Source organism: Siphateles boraxobius, unplaced genomic scaffold (genome assembly GCF_051911475.1).
Source record: "Siphateles boraxobius isolate OS27281-9 unplaced genomic scaffold, OSU_SipBor_1 106, whole genome shotgun sequence".
Lineage (NCBI taxonomy): Eukaryota > Metazoa > Chordata > Actinopteri > Cypriniformes > Leuciscidae > Siphateles > Siphateles boraxobius.
Window position 1 is genome coordinate 460,001 of NW_027508707.1, and position 22,529 is coordinate 482,529.

The window sequence follows — 22,529 nt, forward strand, 5'->3', positions numbered from 1 at the left end:
GTTAGTCTGGAGCCTGTGAACATAAAATAAAACTGCACATTGTAATATCTGTACGTTAAGTCTATTTATCATTAAATAATTTGTCGGTATTACAGTTATTTTGGGGGGAATTTGAATAATTGCATTGCAAGCTGATTTAAAGTGTGGCCCTAAATTTTCTGCTTGCGCTCCTAATATTTTCAGTCAGGGACTACAGCGCTCCTAGTAAACAAGTTAGTCTGGAGCCCTGAGAATGCTACTTAAATGTTCTAATTATACTAAAGTCTAATCCTGGCTTAATCTTAGCCCTGTCAGTGAAACCAGGCCCTAGTCTTTCATGTCCCTTTGTAATTAAACTCTATTTGTAAGTGTATTTTTCTGCCCCCTAAGAGAGTTTCTTGCTTAATTCAGCTCTTTCAACCCTCCTTGAAACCAGTGTAAGAAAGCTGAGTAATCGTCATTGGTCAAGCTGTGGTGTGATGTGTCCCTCAGGTATCTGGAGGAGGGGAATGTGCAGATGGCAGCCGCTGAGAAACAGAGAATCGAGGAGCAGCAGAGGAACAAGAGGAAGTGGCTGGAGGAGAACAACATCAAATACCAGCCGCGCTTCTTCAAGTCAGTGCACTCTTCAGCTCCTGTCATTTACTCAGTCCTTCTCTGTGTTGATCTGCTCCTCTCAGGGTTTAATGAGTGGAATTAGCATGTGATTATTAGGTTAGATACAATTAGACCTACATTTCAGTTTGAATTTTAAATGAAAAGATAATGCCTTCATGCTGATTTTTAATGTCATGTTTTATATATTTTTTATTTATTAGCTATAATAGGCTAGTTATTATAGCTAATAAAGTTTTAAATATGGATATTTTTCTTAAACAAACGCATGGCTTCACTTCAGAAGGCCTTTATTAACCACATGGAGCCGTTTTGATCACTTTTATCATGGATAGATGCACTTTTATGATGGATAGATGCACTTTTATCATGGACAGATGCACTTTTATCACGGATAGATGCACTTTTATGATGGATAGATGCACTTTTATCATGGATAGATGCACTTTTATCACGGATAGATGCACTTTTATGATGGATAGATGCACTTTTATGATGGATAGATGCACTTTTATCACGGACAGATGCACTTTTATCACGGATAGATGCACTTTTATGATGGATAGATGCACTTTTATCACGGATAGATGCACTTTTATGATGGATAGATGCACTTTTATCATGGACAGATGCACTTTTATCACGGATAGATGCACTTTTATGATGGATAGATGCACTTTTATCATGGATAGATGCACTTTTATCACGGATAGATGCACTTTTATGATGGATAGATGCACTTTTATGATGGATAGATGCACTTTTATGATGGATAGATGCACTTTTATGATGGATAGATGCACTTTTATGATGGATAGATGCACTTTTATGATGGATAGATGCACTTTTATGATGGATAGATGCACTTTTATCACGGATAGATGCACTTTTATGACGGATAGATGCACTTTTATCATGGATAGATGCACTTTTATCACGGATGGATGCACTTTTATGATGGATGGATGCACTTTTATGATGGATAGATGCACTTTTATCATGGATAGATGCACTTTTATCACGGATGGATGCACTTTTATGATGGATGGATGCACTTTTATGATGGATAGATGCACTTTTATGATGGATAGATGCACTTTTATCACGGATAGATGCACTTTTATCACGGATAGATGCACTTTTATCACGGATAGATGCACTTTTATCATGGATAGATGCACTTTTCATCACGGATAGATGCACTTTTATGATGGATGGATGCACTTTTATGATGGATAGATGCACTTTTATCATGGATAGATGCACTTTTATCATGGATAGATGCACTTTTATGATGGATAGATGCACTTTTATCATGGATAGATGCACTTTTATGATGGATAGATGCACTTTTATCATGGATAGATGCACTTTTATCATGGATAGATGCACTTTTATCACGGATAGATGCACTTTTATGATGGATAGATGCACTTTTATGATGGATAGATGCACTTTTATGATGGATAGATGCACTTTTATCATGGATAGATGCACTTTTATCATGGATAGATGCACTTTTTTGGGCTTCTAAAATCTCATCCTCCATTCACTGCCATTATAAAGCTTGGAAGAGGACTTTTTTTATATATATAACTCTGATTGTATTCGTCTGAATGAAGAAAGTAATATACACCTAGGATGGCTTGAGGGCGAGTAAATCATGGGGTTATGTTCATTTTTAGGTGAATGCTCCTTTAAATCGGATCACCCAAGATGGATAACACCAGAGGCCAATTGCATAAACATAAACATTATGTTAAGACTACGTCTTAAGAACTAGTGCGAACAACTAGCAGTTAGTTAGGGGTGATTAGTCTTTTCGTTATCAAATTAGACCAATCTATGTGTTTAGAAAAACATTTGATGACTAACTTTTTTTTTCACAAAAATAAAGACTGACTTAATTTAGACCAAAAAAATTAGGCACCTTAACCCAGGCTAACTCAGGTCTAAGACTCTGTTACCTTGGCAACCAGCGGTAACAATCAGTTACAGTACAAACAGCCAAAAGAAAAGGGAAAATGGCTCATAATTTGTGGTTTGCTGACGGCGCTATAGAGAGAGCTATGAGAAGGGAAAGTGTTTTTAGGATGTTTCCTCTTAAATATTTCTTTTTTGGCATCTTGTACCATGTTTCTGTATCTTTTCAGATACAACGGTCGGATTAACGCTGTTAACTATCATAGCAATCTTTTTCCAAATTAAACATTTCTTCTTGTTATTACATTCTCCGCTAAATTTCCCAAGTAAAATGTCCTTGTAACTGTTATACTCCTCCAACAAACACATGTTTTCCGCTGGGGTAAACTGCACTGAGCGGTTGAATGCGCGTGACTCAATCCGCCATGTTTTTGGTTTTGAAAAGTGTCTTATTTTACCCAGAATGCATTGCAGTGTAGTCCTACTTAAGATAGTCAGAGTCTTAAGAACGTTGTGCAACGGTCTGATTTAGATTTCTATCTGAAGTCTGACTATCTACTATATCTAAGCCATAGTCAAAGTCCATCTTTGTGAAACCGGCCCCAGGTCTTTTAACCTGTGTCATATACGTCATATACACCTATGAAGGCTTGAGGCCGAGTTAATCATGGGATAATTTTCATTTTTGGGTGAACTATCCCTTTAAATCGGATCACGCAGGATGGATATCACTGTAAAGCTGCTTTGAAACAATCCATATTGTTAAAAGCGCTATATAAATGAAGGTGACTTGACTAGATAACACCAGGTGTGTAAATGCTCAGTCTGCTCTTTTAACCTGTGCTTCCTCTGTGTCACAGGAAGGTTATGGACAGTAACCAGAGGGAGAGATGGGTGTCAAACAACACATACTGGGAGCTGCGCAAGGACCCTGGCTTCCTCAAACTGGAAAACCCTCAGCTGTGGTAGATCCGATGCCTTCACTGCAGATGCTCACTATGCAGGACAGGAGCAGCCTGGGACTTCCCTCGGGATTTGGGATTTTATCTCCAGAAACGGACTGAAGGTCTGAGAAACAAAAGACTCTCCGCATCACTCTGACAGGCTCCGCCTCCATGGCAACAGAGAGAGAGCTGTTGTCACGGCAACAGTGGGATTTGGAGAGCTGTCCACATGAAGCCAGTTGTGCTTATGTTCTTGCCTTAAGAAGTCGCTTCTCAACAACAAAGTTTTACGCTTTTAGTGAAATTCCCTCAACTTCTTGGTTTAGATGGATTGAATTTGCTCTTGGTTACATTCTGCATGTGTAGACGCCGGCAGCTTTCTCCTGCAATATGTTACACAAACTCATCAAAGCTACATTTAGACCGTTTTAGTGGTATTTTTGTAAACGACCAAAAGAAGGGAATTGCTTTGGCAGTGAAAGCCGTGCCGTGATCGACGCGTTTCGTTGATGAGGTCAACATGTCACTCCTGATGTTCAAAGGCAGACATTAATCTTCGTTTTATAACCCACCCTAAAATCCTTCCAAAGAATCAAGGCTGAAAGAGTTTCTGTACGCAAAACCACAAGAGGAACCGGCCCTCATGCTCTCCTGTATCTCTGTAGCTGTAGTTGTACATTAGCACTTAAAGACGAAGCGTGACATCTAGCCAAACTCAAGAAGTGAGTTCTTTCCAGACAAGTTATCCACAGGTTTCTTCAGAAAAACTAGTCAATGCCCTGATAAACAGATTATTACAGGTTGTTTCGGCCCAAACTTGCGCCGTTGGTTGAGCCAGAAGTCAGGCGAAAGAAAATGAAATTTCTGTCATCACGTTGAACCTGTACGACTGTCATTAATGAAGGCTGAGAGGTTTCGTCCCTCCATTGAAAGCTTTTTTAACTTAAAGGCACAATATGTAAGATTTTTGGTATATCCAAAAACCACTTGAACAATGTTATTTGTTTCTTGCATTATCCCAAATGTGTCTAAGAATGTTCAAATCCAGAGACATAAGCAGTTTTAACCAGGACACTATCAGTGACACCAAAGACGCTTTAAAGGTGCAGTTTGTAGATTTTAGCGGCAACTAGTGGTTCGGTTGCGAATTGCAACCAAAGACTTAGCCCTCTGCTCACCCCTCCCTTTCGGAGAAGCTACGGTGGCCAAAACAGGACAAACATGTCGTTGTGTAAGACAGCAGAGAGCAGCCAGTCAAGCAACGAGGTTTCTTTACAAAGATAGAATAAGAAATTATACAAATACTTTATTATTCAGTAAAATGATAGGTTATTGCGAATATTATTGTTACATGTTCATCATTGTGTCAACGTTTTATTCGCTGACTTTAGGGAGCTTTTTTGCATGCTAGTTAGTACAAGGTAAGAGTAGTGAAGCAGCTAAGTTAGGTTCATAGTTAATAACTACGCTGTTCAAACACCAAAGAAGAAGAAGAAAAACAACAGAGTGACGAAACGCGCTCTGTAGAGGAGTTTGTCCGTTTAGGGCCACTGTAGAAGCATGGCGGCACAAAATAGCGACTTACCGTATAAGGGGATTTACAGATAGAAATGTCTCATTGTAAGGTAATAAAAACATGACGGTCCATTTTGTAAGATCTTTATATACCGTATAAAACATAGTTATGTATATGATAATGTATTTCTGAAAATAGATCCTCATAAATTTTACACACTGCACCTTTAATATATTATGTGTTTTATTAGACAGGTGAGCAACTGTTTGTATACATTAATCGACAGAAAATTAATCATTGTTATATATAAGCTCAACACTTTAGTCTTTTTGCTTAAATCTTGTTTCTTGATTTACCACGAGTACCATGTTTTACCCCACATACGCATGACCAGAGGAAGAGGAAGCATATAGTAAAAGCTCCACTGCTTGTGTGTCGCGCTCGTCTCTCATTAGCAATCACTCTGCTACAACGGCTTTCATAACGTTAATAAATCTTTAATACATTACCGCTCATCCATGAATATGATTTCTGCTGTATTCTCCACCGGCTGTAGAGGTGAAGACAACAACTCCCATGATCCCGCCAGATCAAGGCGTCATCAAGCTACGCATTTGTTTTGAATAAGTGACCTCTAGTGGTGAAAAATTACATATTGTGCCTGTAAAAGATCCAAAAAGGCGTCATAAAATGAATCTGTATGAATCGATCGCTCTATATGATGAACAGAGTCTTTTATTCACATCTAAACAATGATTGACACACACATACATGGAGCACATCATATACGGTAAACACTGAAGCTGATGCACGGGAACCATTGAGGTTTGTTCTATCGGTAACCGAACAGTAGGAGATCCAAAAAAGCTTTGATTGGTTAATCCAAATCTTCTGACGAGATATGATCACTTTTTATGTTGAACAGATTTAATTTAGGCATATGGATTATTTTGATGACACCTTTATGACGTTTTTGGATCCCCTAATTTTTGGTTACCTGAACTTTGAATGGAGGGACCGAACTCTTTCAGGTTTCATTAAAAATGTCTTAATTTGTGTTTCGAACTCGAAGGTGAACCAAAGTCTTATGGGTTTGGAACAACATGAGGGTGAGTAAATGATGACAGAATTTACATTTCTGGTTGCACTATTGCTATAGAGCGGTGCAGATGTGACGTCACTTTGTTGGACAACCGGCAGTTCGCATCACACTGGTTCCCTCTAGAAAAAACCAACAGGATTTTCCCAGAGGCTTTTTCATTATCGCTGAAAACAAGCTCTGTGATCAACAAAACTTTATATTTTAGACGTTTTGTGCTTTTGTCCATCAAGATAATTATCACAGATGAACACAGCTTTAATGAATTTTGTAGTCTAAATGCAGTCGCTAGAAGTAAAAAGCTAAAGGTAGGATAAAACGAAGTACACCGCGGTCCCACAAATGCAACGTCACCATCACTAATTCTTTCAGTTTTTATCTAAAAACATTTTCCCAGAACGTTTGAGTTAGAATAGTTTATAAGAGCACAATTATAAGCGTAACGATGCTGTAAAAGCGGCCTGAGTTTACCAGTTCAGTGTGATGAGGTTTAATCTACTCCACAGCCTCTGTACTCTCATTTACACACTTGTTAGATTATATGTCGTAGAATAAAACATGAAAGTGTCTTGAGCATTATTTCAGCCATTTTACCAAAACCACATTCAAAAAACCCATTGGCTTTGGGACGAAGTGCTAAAATGCAGCTCGCTTACCGTTTTGGCCTACAAAGTGATGTCCTACCTGCACAACTATATAACACTTCAATGACCTGCAGACATAAACAATGCATATCTAATCATGAACTGCACAACAGAGGCCTCTGCTGGCCCTCCAGCGCTCCTGCATATTACATACTTCAGTTACATACTTCATCGCTCCTGCATACTACAAACTTCATACTTCAGCTACATACTTCATCGCTCCTGCATACTACATCAGTGCTCCTACGTACTACAAACTTCATACTTAAGCTGTATACTTCATCGCTCCTGCATACTACATACTTCAGTGTTCCTGCATACTACATACTTAAGTGCTTCTTCATACTTCAGCTACTAACTTCATCGCTCCTGCATACTACAAACTTCATACTTCAGTTACTTCAGCGCTCCTGGATACTACATACTTCAGTGCTCCTGCATACTACAAACTTCATACTTCAGTTACTTCAGCGCTCCTGGATACTACATACCTCAGTGCTCCTGCATACTACAAACTTCATACTTCAGTTACTTCAGCGCTCCTGGATACTACATACTTCAGTGCTTCTGCATACTACAAACTTCATACTTCAGTTACTTCAGCGCTCCTGGATACTACATACTTCAGTGCTCCTGAATACTACAAACTTCATACTTAAGTTACTTCAGCGCTCCTGGATACTACATACTTCAGTGCTTCTGCATACTACAAACTTCATACTTCAGTTACTTCAGCGCTCCTGGATACTACATACTTCAGTGCTCCTGCATACTACAAACTTCATACTTCAGCTACATCAGCGCTCCTGCATACTTCAGTGCTCCAGAATCTTAGACTGGAGCATTGTGTATCATACATACTGCACACTATTATATTATTTCAAGTAGTGTGCTACATTTGCACATAACCTCACCTCTGGTTTAGTTCAGTTAGGTCCAGTTTCATCTCGGATTAAATGTTATATTTTGCATTATAATTTTGACTTTTGTATGTCTGAGTAAATACTACATCAAGACAGAGGTCTTCAAAATCTGGGTTAACGTTTGCAATGAATCTGTCCCAGAAATGAAAAGTGAAGTCAGACGCAATGCGTTGTGGGATATGTCCCATTCTGTGCGCTTGGGTTGCATACTGCATTGCTGAATTCAGAACCGCATACTACCATACCACTCTTACCATTTCAAGCATATGGTGGACTTGGTAAAAGTAGTACACTAGTATGTAGTTCTGAACTCATACTGAAAACTAGCATGCTGTGCAAACTGCAGAAGTACGCTGCTATATAGTGTGCCACTCTGAATAACATAGTATCAAATACTGTCTCTGCTGTATAATGGACTCACTGGTTGAGTAAACTTCTCAAATTTAAGATAATCCTACACAAACTGCATTAAAAATAGAATTGTTATTGCCCAAATGAAAACTAGACACCACTTCCTGGATTAACCATACTAAGTTAAATCGTGGGCAGAATACGTGTTTCCACAGTTTTAAAATAGTATAGTATGCAGTATGTAGTACACTAATATGAACGGCCATGTTTTTACATCTGATCTGGACCTCGTTCATCAAACACAAACATTCAAACAAATTCCATTTCAGCGTTCAGTTTGACTGAGCAGATGTGAACGTTTTAGTTTCTTAGATAATTGTAATGAAAGGTTTTAATTGAAATGTCAGTAGATTTTTAAAGAAAAGTCTCAGAAAAAAATAAATGATCTCTGCCATCAGTAGAGCCGCACGTGACTATTCGAGGTCTTCACTGTGCCTTAACGCATATGAAACCATATCAACACACACACACACACACACACACACACACACACACACACAGAGCTCCATTGAAGACTGTTGGATACGAGAGTCGAGTTCTGTGACGTGAAAAGGACGAGGCATGTGTGCATACACGATTGTGTTGAGTTCATATCTTGCAGATACATTGTGATCCTTGTGTTTTCTGTTAAGATGCTTCTTGAAAGTCTTGACACTCGCCAAGAGTTCATCCGACTGAATGTTTCTGACCTGAAGCTTGCAGAGAAGATCATATTAGATGTATCAGGTGGAAATAATAGCAGGTCCTCTAAGGGAAAAACTAGTTTCCCACCGTTGCATGAAAACATGTCACCGCCTGCCAATGATCTCTGATGCCTTATTAAAATGTGCGTTTCATTTTTATCTCCTCGTAAGCTCTCCGAGACGTCCTGCACTGTGTGTGGGAGTTTCACTCATGAGTTCAGCTGTCTGAAGATGAAGAAGAAGAAGTGCATTTGGAGGATGAAGACCTCACTCTCGTGTCATTAGGACACTCTCCAGACCTGCTGTTTACATTTAAATACATGCTTAGAAATACATATTTATGTTCCAAACCGTGATGTGTGTCTCGTGTCCATTATTTATGATTAATTTGAGCTTTTTAAAGAGATTGAAGTGGTAATGCGAGGAGGACGGGCCATTCGTCACTCAGCGTTTTAATCAACAGAATTAATGCATTATTGACTGGACAAAGTCAATGTACTATTCTGCTATTTAGACTTTTTTTTTAATTATTATTTTTAGAGCTGGGCAACGATTAATTGCATCCAAAATAAATGTTTGTTTACATATTATTTGTGTGTGTACTGTATAATTATTTTAAATATAAATAAATATAAATATATAAATACACATGCATGTATATATTTAAGAAATATGCATGTATGTACATACATATACATGTTATATTATGAACAACACATTTTTCTTACACATGCATGTGTGTGTGTGTGTGTTTATATATATACAAAATAATTATACACAGTACACATATTATGTAAACAAAAACTTTTATTTTGGATGCAATTAATCGTTGCCCAGCACTCATTATTTTATCATAAATTGTGATTATAACTTGTCCTGTCTCGATCTCTAATGCATATGTTATCAAATATGTCAACAAAACATTCAGGCATCTCCAGAAGGAATGCATGTTCACACTTAAAACATGGTTTTATTACTTACTACATGATTCCATAAAACGATTTGTGAAATATTAAAGACATAGACACCCACTAACCACATATTAAATGATAGGCCTACTTATATTTAGATCAATATTAGACTGTGGTTCCTTGTTTTTGCTACATCTAAATCACACATATAACAAATACACCAGCGGTGGACCTTCCTCGGTTGTCGTAAGTTCTGGTTTATCTTGCGATGACCAATGTTACACTCACTGACACCGACCCGCGGCAACATGCAAAAATAAAGGTTTACAGAAACGGATTTGATGCAGTTTTCGTAGTGACACATGATAGATTTATTCCGTGTGTTTCCTAATGGGCAGTTTGTGTGATCATCAACATACAGTATCTCTGGTATTAACCAACATACAGTGGCAAGTGCCACTCAAATACAGATGTGCCACAAAATGACTACGTTTGAAAAATATTGCCGATTTGTAAATTAGTTTAATTGATTTTTTTTAAACCAACTAAATTAGGCTGGTTATTTAGATTTTCGCGTTACAATTACATCAGTATAGCTGCTGTCAGTCTCTGCTGGAGGTGCACAACATTGTCAGTTAAAAAAACATACCAATGCCAATAAAAACCGGATGTAACACTAAACACAGAGCCAATGGCTTCAGTGCGTAAGATAACACTATTATCGCTACTGGTTAGCGGCTAATGAACCGGAAGTCTCGCGCATTCACAGAAAAAAAAGCTTACTCCTGCTTTACAAAATCAGGTAGATGCATTATTATGATCACTAGATGGCCACACCGTACACCACACTGAAGAATATGTGATTATCAAACCCAAAACTGCAAAGCTTCGTTCAGCCATTATTAGCAGGTCAACGCGTTTCTGCAGAAGCTGCTGAGCAGTGCATTTCTTAAAGGAATAGTTCACCCAAAAATGAATATCATCATTGTCATCATTTACTCACCTTCATGTCGTTCCACACCCGAAAGACTTTCATTCACCTTCAGAACACAAATGAAGATCTTTTTAATGAAATCTAATCGATTTCCGTCCCTCCATTAACACCAAGTGACACTTTGATGCTTCAAAAAGTTTATATATATCGTAAAACTAATCCATATGAATTGAGCAGTTTAGTCCAAATTTTTTGAAGACCCTTGATCGGTTTATATGATGAATAGATTTAAGCTTTTATTCACATATAAACATTCATCAACTCACACATTAGTTGTGGTAAACTGAAGCTCAAGCATGTTCGCTTGACGTGCGAGAACCAATGAGGATCATTCTCGTTACGCTTCAGCAAAAGCGATTATGACTTCAGAAAATTTGGACTAAATTGCTTAAATCATATGGATTCGTTTTACAATTTCTTTATGAACTTTTTGAAGCGTCAAAGTAGTTTATCTGTCAATGGATGGACAGAAATTGCTCAGATTTCATTAAAAATATCTTCATTTGTGATAGGAAGATGAACTAAAGTCTTTCGGGTTTGGAATAACACACTGTAAACCTATTAATATGGTGTTTACAATGGATTTATTGAGCAAAAAAAGAAAAGAAAAAAAGACCTTGGTCAGGTTTGATGCAGAGGAAAACACCTTCTATTCAGTATTCAGTACATCTGACTGAATCCAGTTTGAGGTTTAGTGTAAATAAATTACCATTTGGATGTAAATGAAGCACTTTGCCTCATCCAAAAATAAACTCAGGGTTGTGACCCATGAAAGGATTTATTTTCTGCATAGAGCCGAGTCTCTTACAGCAGAACGGCCGGGTCAGTCGCTCCACACGTCAGAGTTCAGCTTCTCCAACTCAATGTGCCTCAGTCCTGTTAGTGTTTATTAGCGACCATCTTGATGTACTGCAGGGCGTTGTGGGCGGCGGCGTTGTGGGCGTTACTGCTGGTCATGCCGGAGCCGTGGCACACCGTCACCGGCCTGGTCGACAGCTCAACCAAACACTGGTACTGCCCGTTCACTGTCAGCTCATCTGCAGAACACACACACTTACAGCACTTACAGCTCGTAAAGCAGTAGTTCACTTTAAAATTAGCCCATGATTTACTCGCGCTCAACCCATCCTAGGTGACTTTCTTCTTTCAGACGAATACAATCGGAGTTATATTAAAAAAAATATCCTGGCTCTTCCAAGCTTTATAATGGCAGTGAATTGCAACCAACAGTTTGAAGCTCATAAAAGTGCACTTGTGGACCCTGGATAGATGCACTTTTATCACGGATAGATGCACTTTTATCACGGATAGATGCACTTTTATGATGGATAGATGCACTTTTATCACGGATAGATGCACTTTTATCATGGATAGATGCACTTTTATCATGGATAGATGCACTTTTATCATGGACAGATGCACTTTTATGATGGATAGATGCACTTTTATCACGGATAGATGCACTTTTATCATGGATAGATGCACTTTTATCATGGATAGATGCACTTTTATCATGGATAGATGCACTTTTATCACGGATAGATGCACTTTAATGATGGATAGATGCACTTTTATGATGGATAGATGCACTTTTATCACGGATAGATGCACTGTTATCACGGATAGATGCACTTTTATCACGGATAGATGCACTTTTATCATGGATAGATGCACTTTTATCATGGATAGATGCACTTTTATCATGGATAGATGCACTTTTATCACGGATAGATGCACTTTTATGATGGATAGATGCACTTTTATCACGGATAGATGCACTTTTATGATGGATAGATGCACTTTTATCACGGATAGATGCACTTTTATCATGGACAGATGCACTTTTATCACGGATAGATGCACTTTTATGATGGATAGATGCACTTTTATCACAGATAGATGCACTTTTATGATGGATAGATGCACTTTTATGATGGATAGATGCACTTTTATCATGGATAGATGCACTTTTATCACGGATAGATGCACTTTTATCACGGATAGATGCACTTTTATGATGGATAGATGCACTTTTATCACGGATAGATGCACTTTTATGATGGATAGATGCACTTTTATCACGGATAGATGCACTTTTATCACGGATAGATGCACTTTTATCACGGATAGATGCACTTTTATCACGGATAGATGCACTTTTATGATGGATAGATGCACTTTTATCACGGATAGATGCACTTTTATGATGGATAGATGCACTTTTATCACGGATAGATGCACTTTTATGATGGATAGATGCACTTTTATCACGGATAGATGCACTTTTATCACGGATAGATGCACTTTTATCATGGATAGATGCACTTTTATGATGGATAGATGCACTTTTATCATGGATAGATGCACTTTTATCATGGATAGATACACTTTTATGATGGATAGATGCACTTTTATCATGGATAGATGCACTTTTATCATGGATAGATGCACTTTTATCACGGATAGATGCACTTTTATCACGGATAGATGCACTTTTATGATGGATAGATGCACTTTTATGATGGATAGATGCACTTTTATCACAGATAGATGCACTTTTATGATGGATAGATGCACTTTTATGATGGATAGATGCACTTTTATCACGGATAGATGCACTTTTATCACGGATAGATGCACTTTTATCATGGATAGATGCACTTTTATCACGGATAGATGCACTTTTATCACGGATAGATGCACTTTTATCATGGATAGATGCACTTTTATCATGGATAGATGCACTTTTATGATGGATAGATGCACTTTTATCATGGATAGATGCACTTTTATCACGGATAGATGCACTTTTATCATGGATAGATGCACTTTTATCATGGATAGATGCACTTTTATGATGGATAGATGCACTTTTATGATGGATAGATGCACTTTTATCACAGATAGATGCACTTTTATGATGGATAGATGCACTTTTATGACGGATAGATGCACTTTTATGATGGATAGATGCACTTTTATCACAGATAGATGCACTTTTATGATGGATAGATGCACTTTTATGATGGATAGATGCACTTTTATGATGGATAGATGCACTTTTATGATGGATAGATGCACTTTTATCATGGATAGATGCACTTTTATCACGGATAGATGCACTTTTATGATGGATAGATGCACTTTTATGATGGATAGATGCACTTTTATCACGAATAGATGCACTTTTATGATGGATAGATGCACTTTTATCATGGATAGATGCACTTTTATCACGGATAGATGCACTTTTATGATGGATAGATGCACTTTTATGATGGATAGATGCACTTTTATCACGAATAGATGCACTTTTATCGCGGATAGATGCACTTTTATCATGGATAGATGCACTTTTTTGAGCTTCAAATTGTTGGTTGCAATGCACTGCCATTATAAAGCTTGGAAGAGCCAGGACATTTTTAATATAACTCTGACTGTATTGGTCTGAAAGAAGAAAGTCATATACACCTAGGATTACTTGAGGGCGAGTAAATCATGGGCTAATTTTCCTTATATAGTTAACTATCCCTTTAAGACACAAAACAACACACAGGAACAAAGTGAGGAACAGGAACGCACCAATGTCTATGTATGTGACCTGAAAGCCGAGCTCCAGCGAGACCTCCAGCAGCATCTGGATGTAGTCTGTGTTGGGGATGCTGAGAGGAGTCATCTTCAGGAGCGAGATCTTCTCCCCCGTCGACTGCCGAAAGCTGTCCACATACACACGAGCAGGAGGGCTCTGGGGACGCAGGGGACATCATCACATCTGATCTGATTTAAAAACCAAATCATCTAAAGCACAATCTTGAGCTTATTGGCGAGAGTGTGCTTGATGGTTTTGTTTGAAAACGCGTATTTTTCTCTCCGTTTTGTCCTTCCGTCCACACTGAGACTGCATTAATGAAAACGAGCCTTTTTGAAAACGCTCGCCAAAGTAGATAAATTTGAAAAAGCTGTTTTTGCATTGTAGTGTGTACTGTCAAAACGGAGGTATTTAAAAACGATGACGTAAGTTTAGTCATGTGACTCATATTGTACCAATAGATATTCATGTTTATATCGGTATTGTGCCTGTTAAGTGCTATTCACTTTCACACTGTTGCTAAAATACGTTAGTTTGCACACACTTTATATCACAGTCCTGCAAAGATTATTTGCTGCATTTACTGTCCTGCGGCAAAACATAAGAGCAGTTTTAGACCATACATATAATAGTGATCACTGCGATATAATAGTGAGTCAGTGAATGCTGAGATATTTAGCTCAATAAAACTATCCTGCCAGAAGAATTGCATGATAACTTTATTATTTATTTTTCCATCGGTCTCATCTAAGTGAGCTTTTGTAAGGGTTTACGCATGCGCTGTAAGGTGAATTTAGCGTTTCCCCATGTTTCAGTGTGGATGAGAAACTTTGGGAAACGCTAGTGTGGACGGAGAGCGTTTTGAAACGAAAACTCCGCTTTCAAATCTATCCGGATTAATGTAGACGTAGCCTCCGTCAGCCGTAATTCAGTGCCAAAACGATTCCTCGTGCTGAAAGTCCCTGTAAAAAGGCAATTCTAAAAAAAATTCTAAACACATTATAAATGTTAGAAATGTATTGCTAAAACATATTACAAAGACTGTGAGGTGGATTAATTGATGGAGAGCTGAGGATCACCGCCAAAACCCGCCTCTGTAGTGATCATTTTACACGGGATAGTTTTATAAACTTTCGTCGGAGAGAACTGGGATTCGCTGATAATCCGCTGTTACTGGTGAATGGGACCGAACGACTATCTCCCGCCTCGGCCTTCATCCTCCCGTCGCGCCGACAACTGCCATCATCGGCAGTGCATGTCCACCGCGCGAGAATCCATTCCGGCTGTAGCGGGTGACAGTTGAGTGGCGATGGCAGCTTTCCCGCGAGTGGGCGTGGTTTCAGCGTAGCCAGCGGACACGCCCCCAGCGTTTGAGAGCAGAAATTACTGCTCATTTTTTCAAGATTTTGATAGCTTATTTTATGTACTTGCCGTTTTTTTTTTATCATTCAAATTCCGCTGGGTGGCTAATAACACATTTTTCTGTGATATGACAAACTCAGAACACATACTTCATTTTGACTTTACAGGGACTTGAAATATTGATGCAACGGCTTGCAAATGCAAATCTCCTAAGAGTCAAGGTGACTTGTCAAACTCTATTTCAAAGAGTTTAAGCTTTTTTATGTTCCAGGGGCTGATTTTTCTTTGTTGCATGATCACATTTAAAGGGTCATGAAACCCTCAACCAAATTTTCTGAGATTTTAACAGAGGTATGTGTGTTGAACACCATTGAAGACAATGTTAGGATCTGTTAGATTTAACAGTAGGGTGATAATGGTTACATTTTAGTTTCCCCCCGCTATTTTCGTCTTCCGGGTTTTAAATCTTCATCGCAGGCTGTGACGTGGCAGAGCACAGTGTAGTGCGTTGATGACTCATCGGTCTCTGATAATTATTAATGAGACTGAGTTTTTATATCCTATGAGAAGACACTGTCTCTTAATTATTCATGACACCACGTGGATCTTTCCACAGAAATGTCAAACTGTGATATCGCGTAGTAAAGGAGAGATACAATCATGGGACGCAAGTGTATATATTTTCGTGGTGGAAAAGTCAAAGTGTGTTGAATATATTTCCCCGCGATGCTGCCAGGGCTGGACTCCGGCTCCTGGCGGTTGGTTGGCCATCAACCACGAACACATCTAATACGTGTGCCGCAAACATTTTACCCGAGAGAGCTTCGAGAACTGGAGAATGGTGGACTTCGGCCTTGTCGATGACCAATGCATTACGTCTTGCGAGTAATGCGGTACCAAGTCCTGAGGACTTTTCTATCCCTTCAGAGGTATGTGTGTGTCTAAAATGTAACCCTGGTCATTTTACTTACCTTTTGTGAAATAAGCGGTCGTTATGAACATTTTAGATATTTCGATAATATATCAATTGTATTCTTAATGCGGGAGACTTGTGAATGTGTAGTGTTGACGTAGTGTGTCTGTGTGTGTACGTGCTTGCGTGCAGGCAGGTGAGCCTGCGAAATGATTCGGGGTCAGATAGAGAAGCGGTAGGATGTGTGTTTGGACGAACGACTGAAAAATCTAAAATTATTGTTCATTATTGATCGTACATTGTACAGAGGTCAAAATTGTTGTACAAATACGATAATTATCGTACATCTGGCAACACTGCTGGCTGATGACAGTTCCCACTCTCCCCTGCCGTAACACTAGGGCTGTCGCGATAACCGCAATATTGCATTACCGCGCTACTGACAGGCCAACCGCAGAGGAATGCAAGTAACCGCAGCAACCGCGAACCGCGGTTTTTTTTTTTTCATAAGGCCACCCTTCGTGGTTCGTACCATGTGTATTGAATGTTAAATAAGTTAATAATGATAACAAGACTGTTTATCATGGTGATTTGTACAGAGGATTCGTGGATTTGGACTTAAGCCTAACAGACAGTGAATGTGATCGACTGAGCGCGTGCGATTACCTGCGTCTGTTTTTGAAGTCAAGTCATGTATATTCGTGAAAAGATTGCCGTTTCCAAGGAAAGCGAAATATTTGTCGTAGGCTATTATCCTTTTAACGTGTAAGGGTATTTACCATGAATGGTGTCAGCGCTGGTCAGCATTAGGCTACACAGCGCGAGGAAGCCGTGGGGGGAAAGCAGCGAGTCACGCATTGAATCAATGCCATTCGTCTCTATTAAGTGAAGCATTGCTTCGGCTTTGCCCAAAAGTGAAGCATTGCTGGCCAGCTGAGCCTTGAAAAGTGGAGCTCAAAGTTAAACAATAATTAACACCTTGTTTCATTACATCTATCATTTAAGGAATCAGCTTTTTTGAACGTTTTCGTTGAATGAACGGTTTAATGACTCACTCAAAGACAGTCCGTTGCGTAACAACTGCGCGCTGAGTGACAGTCTCTCAATGCGCAGAGACGCTGTTTAGTTTCGGTTACATTGGTTACATTGTTTTTTTGTGTATGCTGACCACATCACAACACGTATTTATATAGCAACAAATAAATATAAATAAATAAATGGCGGTAAAACCGCATATCGCGCTATTGAGCCACTCAAAATTACCGCAAGGGAAATTCCTTCACCGCGACAGCCCTACGTAACACACCCACTCCCTCCCTTCTTCTCACAGCCATCCACGCCCATTTAAGTTGCATTTTTCAAAAAGATTGTGAGCTAGACTTGAGCTGAAAGAGGGGGGTTTCATGACCCTTTAAACTGCATTGGAAACTTTTTACAACGTTTTTTGTTAATTTACTTTTGCTACTTAAATGTGTACATCTTATTGTTTTATTCTTGTCCCAGAGCCAGGCTTTCAATCCTAAACTATGAAAATTCATCATAAATACATGAATTATGCTTAATGAAAAGCTGATTAATTACATGATAAAAATGTTAAATCAAAATAAAGTCATGTTTCAGAGTGAAGCGTGGCACTTTTTTCATGATTGATTATTATTAATTAGTCTCAATGATTTGCCAAGCAAGACACGTTCCGGGGCCAGTATATTTTGTGATCCTGGAGCAACATTTCTGTATGAAAATTTAGTCCTAACCCTATCCCAAACCTAACCCTAAACCCACAATAAGTTGTTGCTAAAATCAGACTGAAATGAAAGGTGAATAACACTGATGCAGGAGCACCTTACCCTGGTTGTAAACATAACCTTGACAAAAACTGTTAACTTGTCCCTCAAATCTGATTGGTTGATTAGAATGTTGATCCAGGATCAACTTGGTGAAATCACGTTCATTGGGATTACAGATAACAGAAATCCATGCAATTACTGAATGTTCTTTTAGATGTTCACCAAAAAATGAAAATTAGCCCATGATTTACTCGCCCTCAAGCCATCCTAGATGTATATGACATTATTTTTTCATAAAAATACAATCAGAGTTAAATATAAACATATGTCCTGGTTCTTCAAAGCTTTATAATGGCTGGAAGCTAGTTATTTTTGTTGATAAGGTTTTAAATATGGATATTTTTCTTACACAAACGCATGGCTTTGCCTCAGAAAGCCTTTATTAACCCCCCAGAGCAGTGTGGAGCACCTTTATCATGGATAGATGCACTTTTATAATGGATAGATGCACTTTATGGACCTCAAAACAGAAACGGCCATTCACACGGACATTTTGTAATATAATTCTGATTGTATTCGTCTGAAAGAAGAATGTCATATACACCTAGGATTGCTTGAGGGCGAGTAAATCATGGGCTAATTTTCATTATTGGGTGAACTACTCCTTTAAACCTTAGGACCAATCATGGATTTTCAGTGAAAGAATCCCAACACATCCATGAATGAATGAATGAATGTCACTAACCCACGTGATCTCGGGAGACCCGGATAGACTCTGCAGTTTTCCCAGCATGCGTTCAGCTGCTGCTCGTCTGGCCAGCTTCTTAGAGCTGCCGGTCCCTGATGAGCAAAAGCACATGACATGGCATCAATCCTCCTGCGCTCAGCCTGAGGTCTCTGTGTGAAAGAGCGGACGGCACCTGACTCCTCCAGGCCCTCCAGACGACAGGTCACGGTGAACTCCTTCATGTGATCCGGACCCGTCTCCATACACACCATGTACTCCGGCAGACACCACACCCGCTGCATGGCCAGTTCCTCACAAAACACACAACAGTGTTTCAACTCACTATGAAATCAAAACTGACTTTTTTTTGTTGACAGAATATTGCAGCAGCATTTATTATAAATGATGTATCTGTTGACATCATTATTTTTTTTTTAAATACATGTGCCCTCATTATCTTTAAAGTCTGCATGAAACGGAAGTTGCGTTCGTCTTTTCTTCTCTATTGTGACGTATATCCGAGTGAAACAGCTTCTCAGACAAGAACAAATGTGGGGCGGGGCTTGATTTTGTCTGTGTGGAATTGATTGGATGGATGTGGTTTGCTATTGGTGGATCTCATGTGAGTGACAGGTTGCCCCGCCCTCATCAGAGAAGAGAAGCTGCATCTGAGATAGCATACTTCCATACTATATAGTAGGTAAAACCAATATGTGACAAAAGTAGTATGACTGAATTCACAGTACTCATAAAAAAGTAGGCAAAAAGTCCCCGGATCACCTTCTACTGTTGGTTAGGGATGAGCATTTCAAGCTAAAATAATATTCGAAGATCGCTGGGTGTTATCAGATTATTATTCGAAAATCGCACCCCTCCCCCACATGCACGCACACATGCATGTATAGGCTACACACCAGAGCATGTGAGCGGTGTGACGCTTAAATATAACTTAAAAAACGTAAAAATACGTTTCATATTTATGTTTAAATGTGTTATTTTTTAATTTAATCTATGTTGATTATATGAAAAGGAAACTGCATGGGATGAGTAAAGGCCTCATTATGCTTCTGCGTCAACTCCACGGCGTTCACTCCTACGGTGTCGTTGCCGTTTTATGGTTCTGCGTCAGGTTGAGTTGCATCGCGGTGCATCTGACCAATCACAGCCCTTGTGGTCTGCGTCGCCTCGACGCGTAGTTAAAATTTTTTGGAGGTGCACGTCGAGCTACGGCGGAGGGGTTCGCGGCGACGCAGAGGGGTCTGCGGGGGTACGCCGTCGATTCGACGCAGAAGCATAAAACAGGCTTAAGATAGGATCCTAAGATGCCCAATATATCGGGAGACATATGGAGTGGATCAGACATGATTTTGACCACTTCATTAAGTTCTGTTTTTTAGAAAGCCTTTCTTTAAATTGAATTTCGTTTTGTATAAATTGTATCTTAATTTTACTCAATGTTTCATCAACCAATTGCCTGGATTTAATAAATAAGAAGCAAATATAGCAGACAATATAATCAGGACACGGAGGCGCCGGCGCGATAACTTGCATTGCTCTCTAACCGGAGCTAGTATCATAAATTAACCAAAACTCTGAAATATATCTATATTTAGCTTGAAATGCGTACTTTTAAACAAAACATTTCAAAACGAAAAGAAATGGGCTACTCTCTGCGTATGTAGGTTAATTCGTATGAAGAGTTCATTCTGGGTTGAGCGAGCGGCGGAAATATTACCAGTGGCTCGCATGCTCTGGTGTGAGACAATGTGTATCTTTTTCTGTTGTCTGAGAGTTGATTGACAGCTTTTAGATGTGTTATTGGCATAGCACCTCTGGTTACATGAACGGATCAGCACCGCATCAGAACCAAAAACATGGGGATTTTTTTAAGACAATAATCGCACAACCTATTCAATTTTCTATAATAAAATCATTCGATTCGATTATTCGAAAATCGTGACTCATCCCTACTATCATCCCTACTATTGGTGAGATTCTGAAGTGTGCATTCGATGGACACTTTACTATCCCATGAGGCCACGGGAGAGGATTTATGAATGACAGTGAAGTGACGTAACTGACACTGGTAGATCACAAGATAATGACAAAATGGTGGATGTCGTACGTCTAGATTACAATCATACTATATAGAACTTTTTGAAGAAAATTAGGGCTGCACGATTTGGGAAAAATGTCATATTGCGATTACGATATAATAAACAAATGGTTTCATGAGTCAGCTTGCTTGGTTCTAAAGCAAAATGCACACACAGATTAGTGATAATGCTGAAATGTGTATTTTTCAACTCAAACTAGCAACAACAACTAAATGATTGATAACACCTATAATGATCAATAAGCCATTGATGTCTGGATAAAAATGGATACAATTTACCTGTGCCCTTCCTGTCCTAACAGGTACGACGTATATACAGAAATTGAATAAAGTTATCAAACATTCTGCACTGCATAAATTATAATTATATTATATTATATATAGACTAATCCTTATTAAAGCTACAGTGAGTAATTTTCTCTGTTCCCTTTGTTCTTTGATTAACTTTACTGACAGAAAGCTTCATTGGCTGCTGGCCCTTTAAGAGCAGCCGCTGCTGACAGAGACGCATTACGTCCACCATAACACTGCTCTTATGTTATAAAGATACTCGACAAAATGACATTTTGGCATAATTGTGTGTTATGGTTCATTCAAGCGCGAAAGAAAACTGTATTCTGGTGCGCGGTCTGTGCATGTGCATGATACTGGCGCGCGTCTTTCTGTGAGTCACAGTCAGGACATTCATAGGCAGCGCGCTCTGCCGCAAGAATGGTTTAAAAGCATTCGCACGAATAAGAGCAGGATCATGTAACACTAGCCAAAGGATGACAAAAAATAACAGATGCTGCGTTAATTGCGTTAACAGCCCTAATTTGTTTATTTCATATAAAATCGCAGCATTTTGCATCATATAACTGCATAGGCTTGATATCGCGATTGCGATATGATTAATCATGCAGCACTAAATACTATGCATTCGGACATACTACTAAGTTGGCATACTGTTCACATACTACCCAGACAGCAACATAGTGTCGGCCCAGATCCGGTCCACATGTGGGTCCTGTTGAATCCACGTGTACCAGAAGTCGGGTGGATCTGGGTCGACACTATCTTAGTATCCTTAGCTGGCTTCGCCGAAGTCCGCATCAGGTGCATAAAGGCGGCGGTCACGAGCACACTTCTGAGCACTGAAATGTCGAATGAGACACCCTACGGACTCGTACACTTGGCGAGCACGCGCAATTTAAGGTCACGAGACCGCAAGTCAACATGAAGTGTGCCATTTGGGATCCAGCCGTTGCTGTCTGGGTATATAGTTGGGAAGTATGCGAACGCGGATGCACCAATACTGTTTCCCATAATAATAATAATAATAATAAGATTTGTGCTTCAAGATGTGAAGAGCTTGATCAGATACCTGCAGTATTCCCACAGGATTGGATCCGTC

The 22,529-nt window shown here is 39.1% G+C and overlaps 2 protein-coding genes across 9 annotated transcripts in view; one reads left to right on the forward strand and one right to left on the reverse strand.

Annotated features, from left to right (window-relative positions):
• Positions 1-9,091, forward strand: part of osbpl6 (oxysterol binding protein-like 6) — an 82,756-nt gene extending 73,665 nt beyond the window's left edge. For all 8 annotated transcript variants that reach the window (XM_077247114.1, XM_077247116.1, XM_077247115.1 and 5 more), the window contains 2 exons: positions 472-594; positions 3,378-9,091. In XM_077247114.1, the coding sequence (XP_077103229.1) occupies positions 472-594; positions 3,378-3,486 (232 nt within the window). In that variant the 3' untranslated portion in view covers positions 3,487-9,091. The remainder of the gene's footprint in view (positions 1-471; positions 595-3,377) is intronic.
• A 2,116-nt stretch (positions 9,092-11,207) lies between these two features.
• Positions 11,208-22,529, reverse strand: LOC143755942 (interferon-inducible double-stranded RNA-dependent protein kinase activator A homolog). Its single transcript, XM_077247150.1, has 5 exons — positions 22,500-22,529; positions 19,214-19,331; positions 19,039-19,133; positions 14,225-14,387; positions 11,208-11,679 (listed from the first exon to the last, which is right to left on the reverse strand). Exons 2-5 carry the CDS (start codon positions 19,320-19,322, stop codon positions 11,522-11,524), a joined length of 525 nt encoding a protein of 174 aa, XP_077103265.1. The 5' UTR covers positions 19,323-19,331; positions 22,500-22,529; the 3' UTR covers positions 11,208-11,521.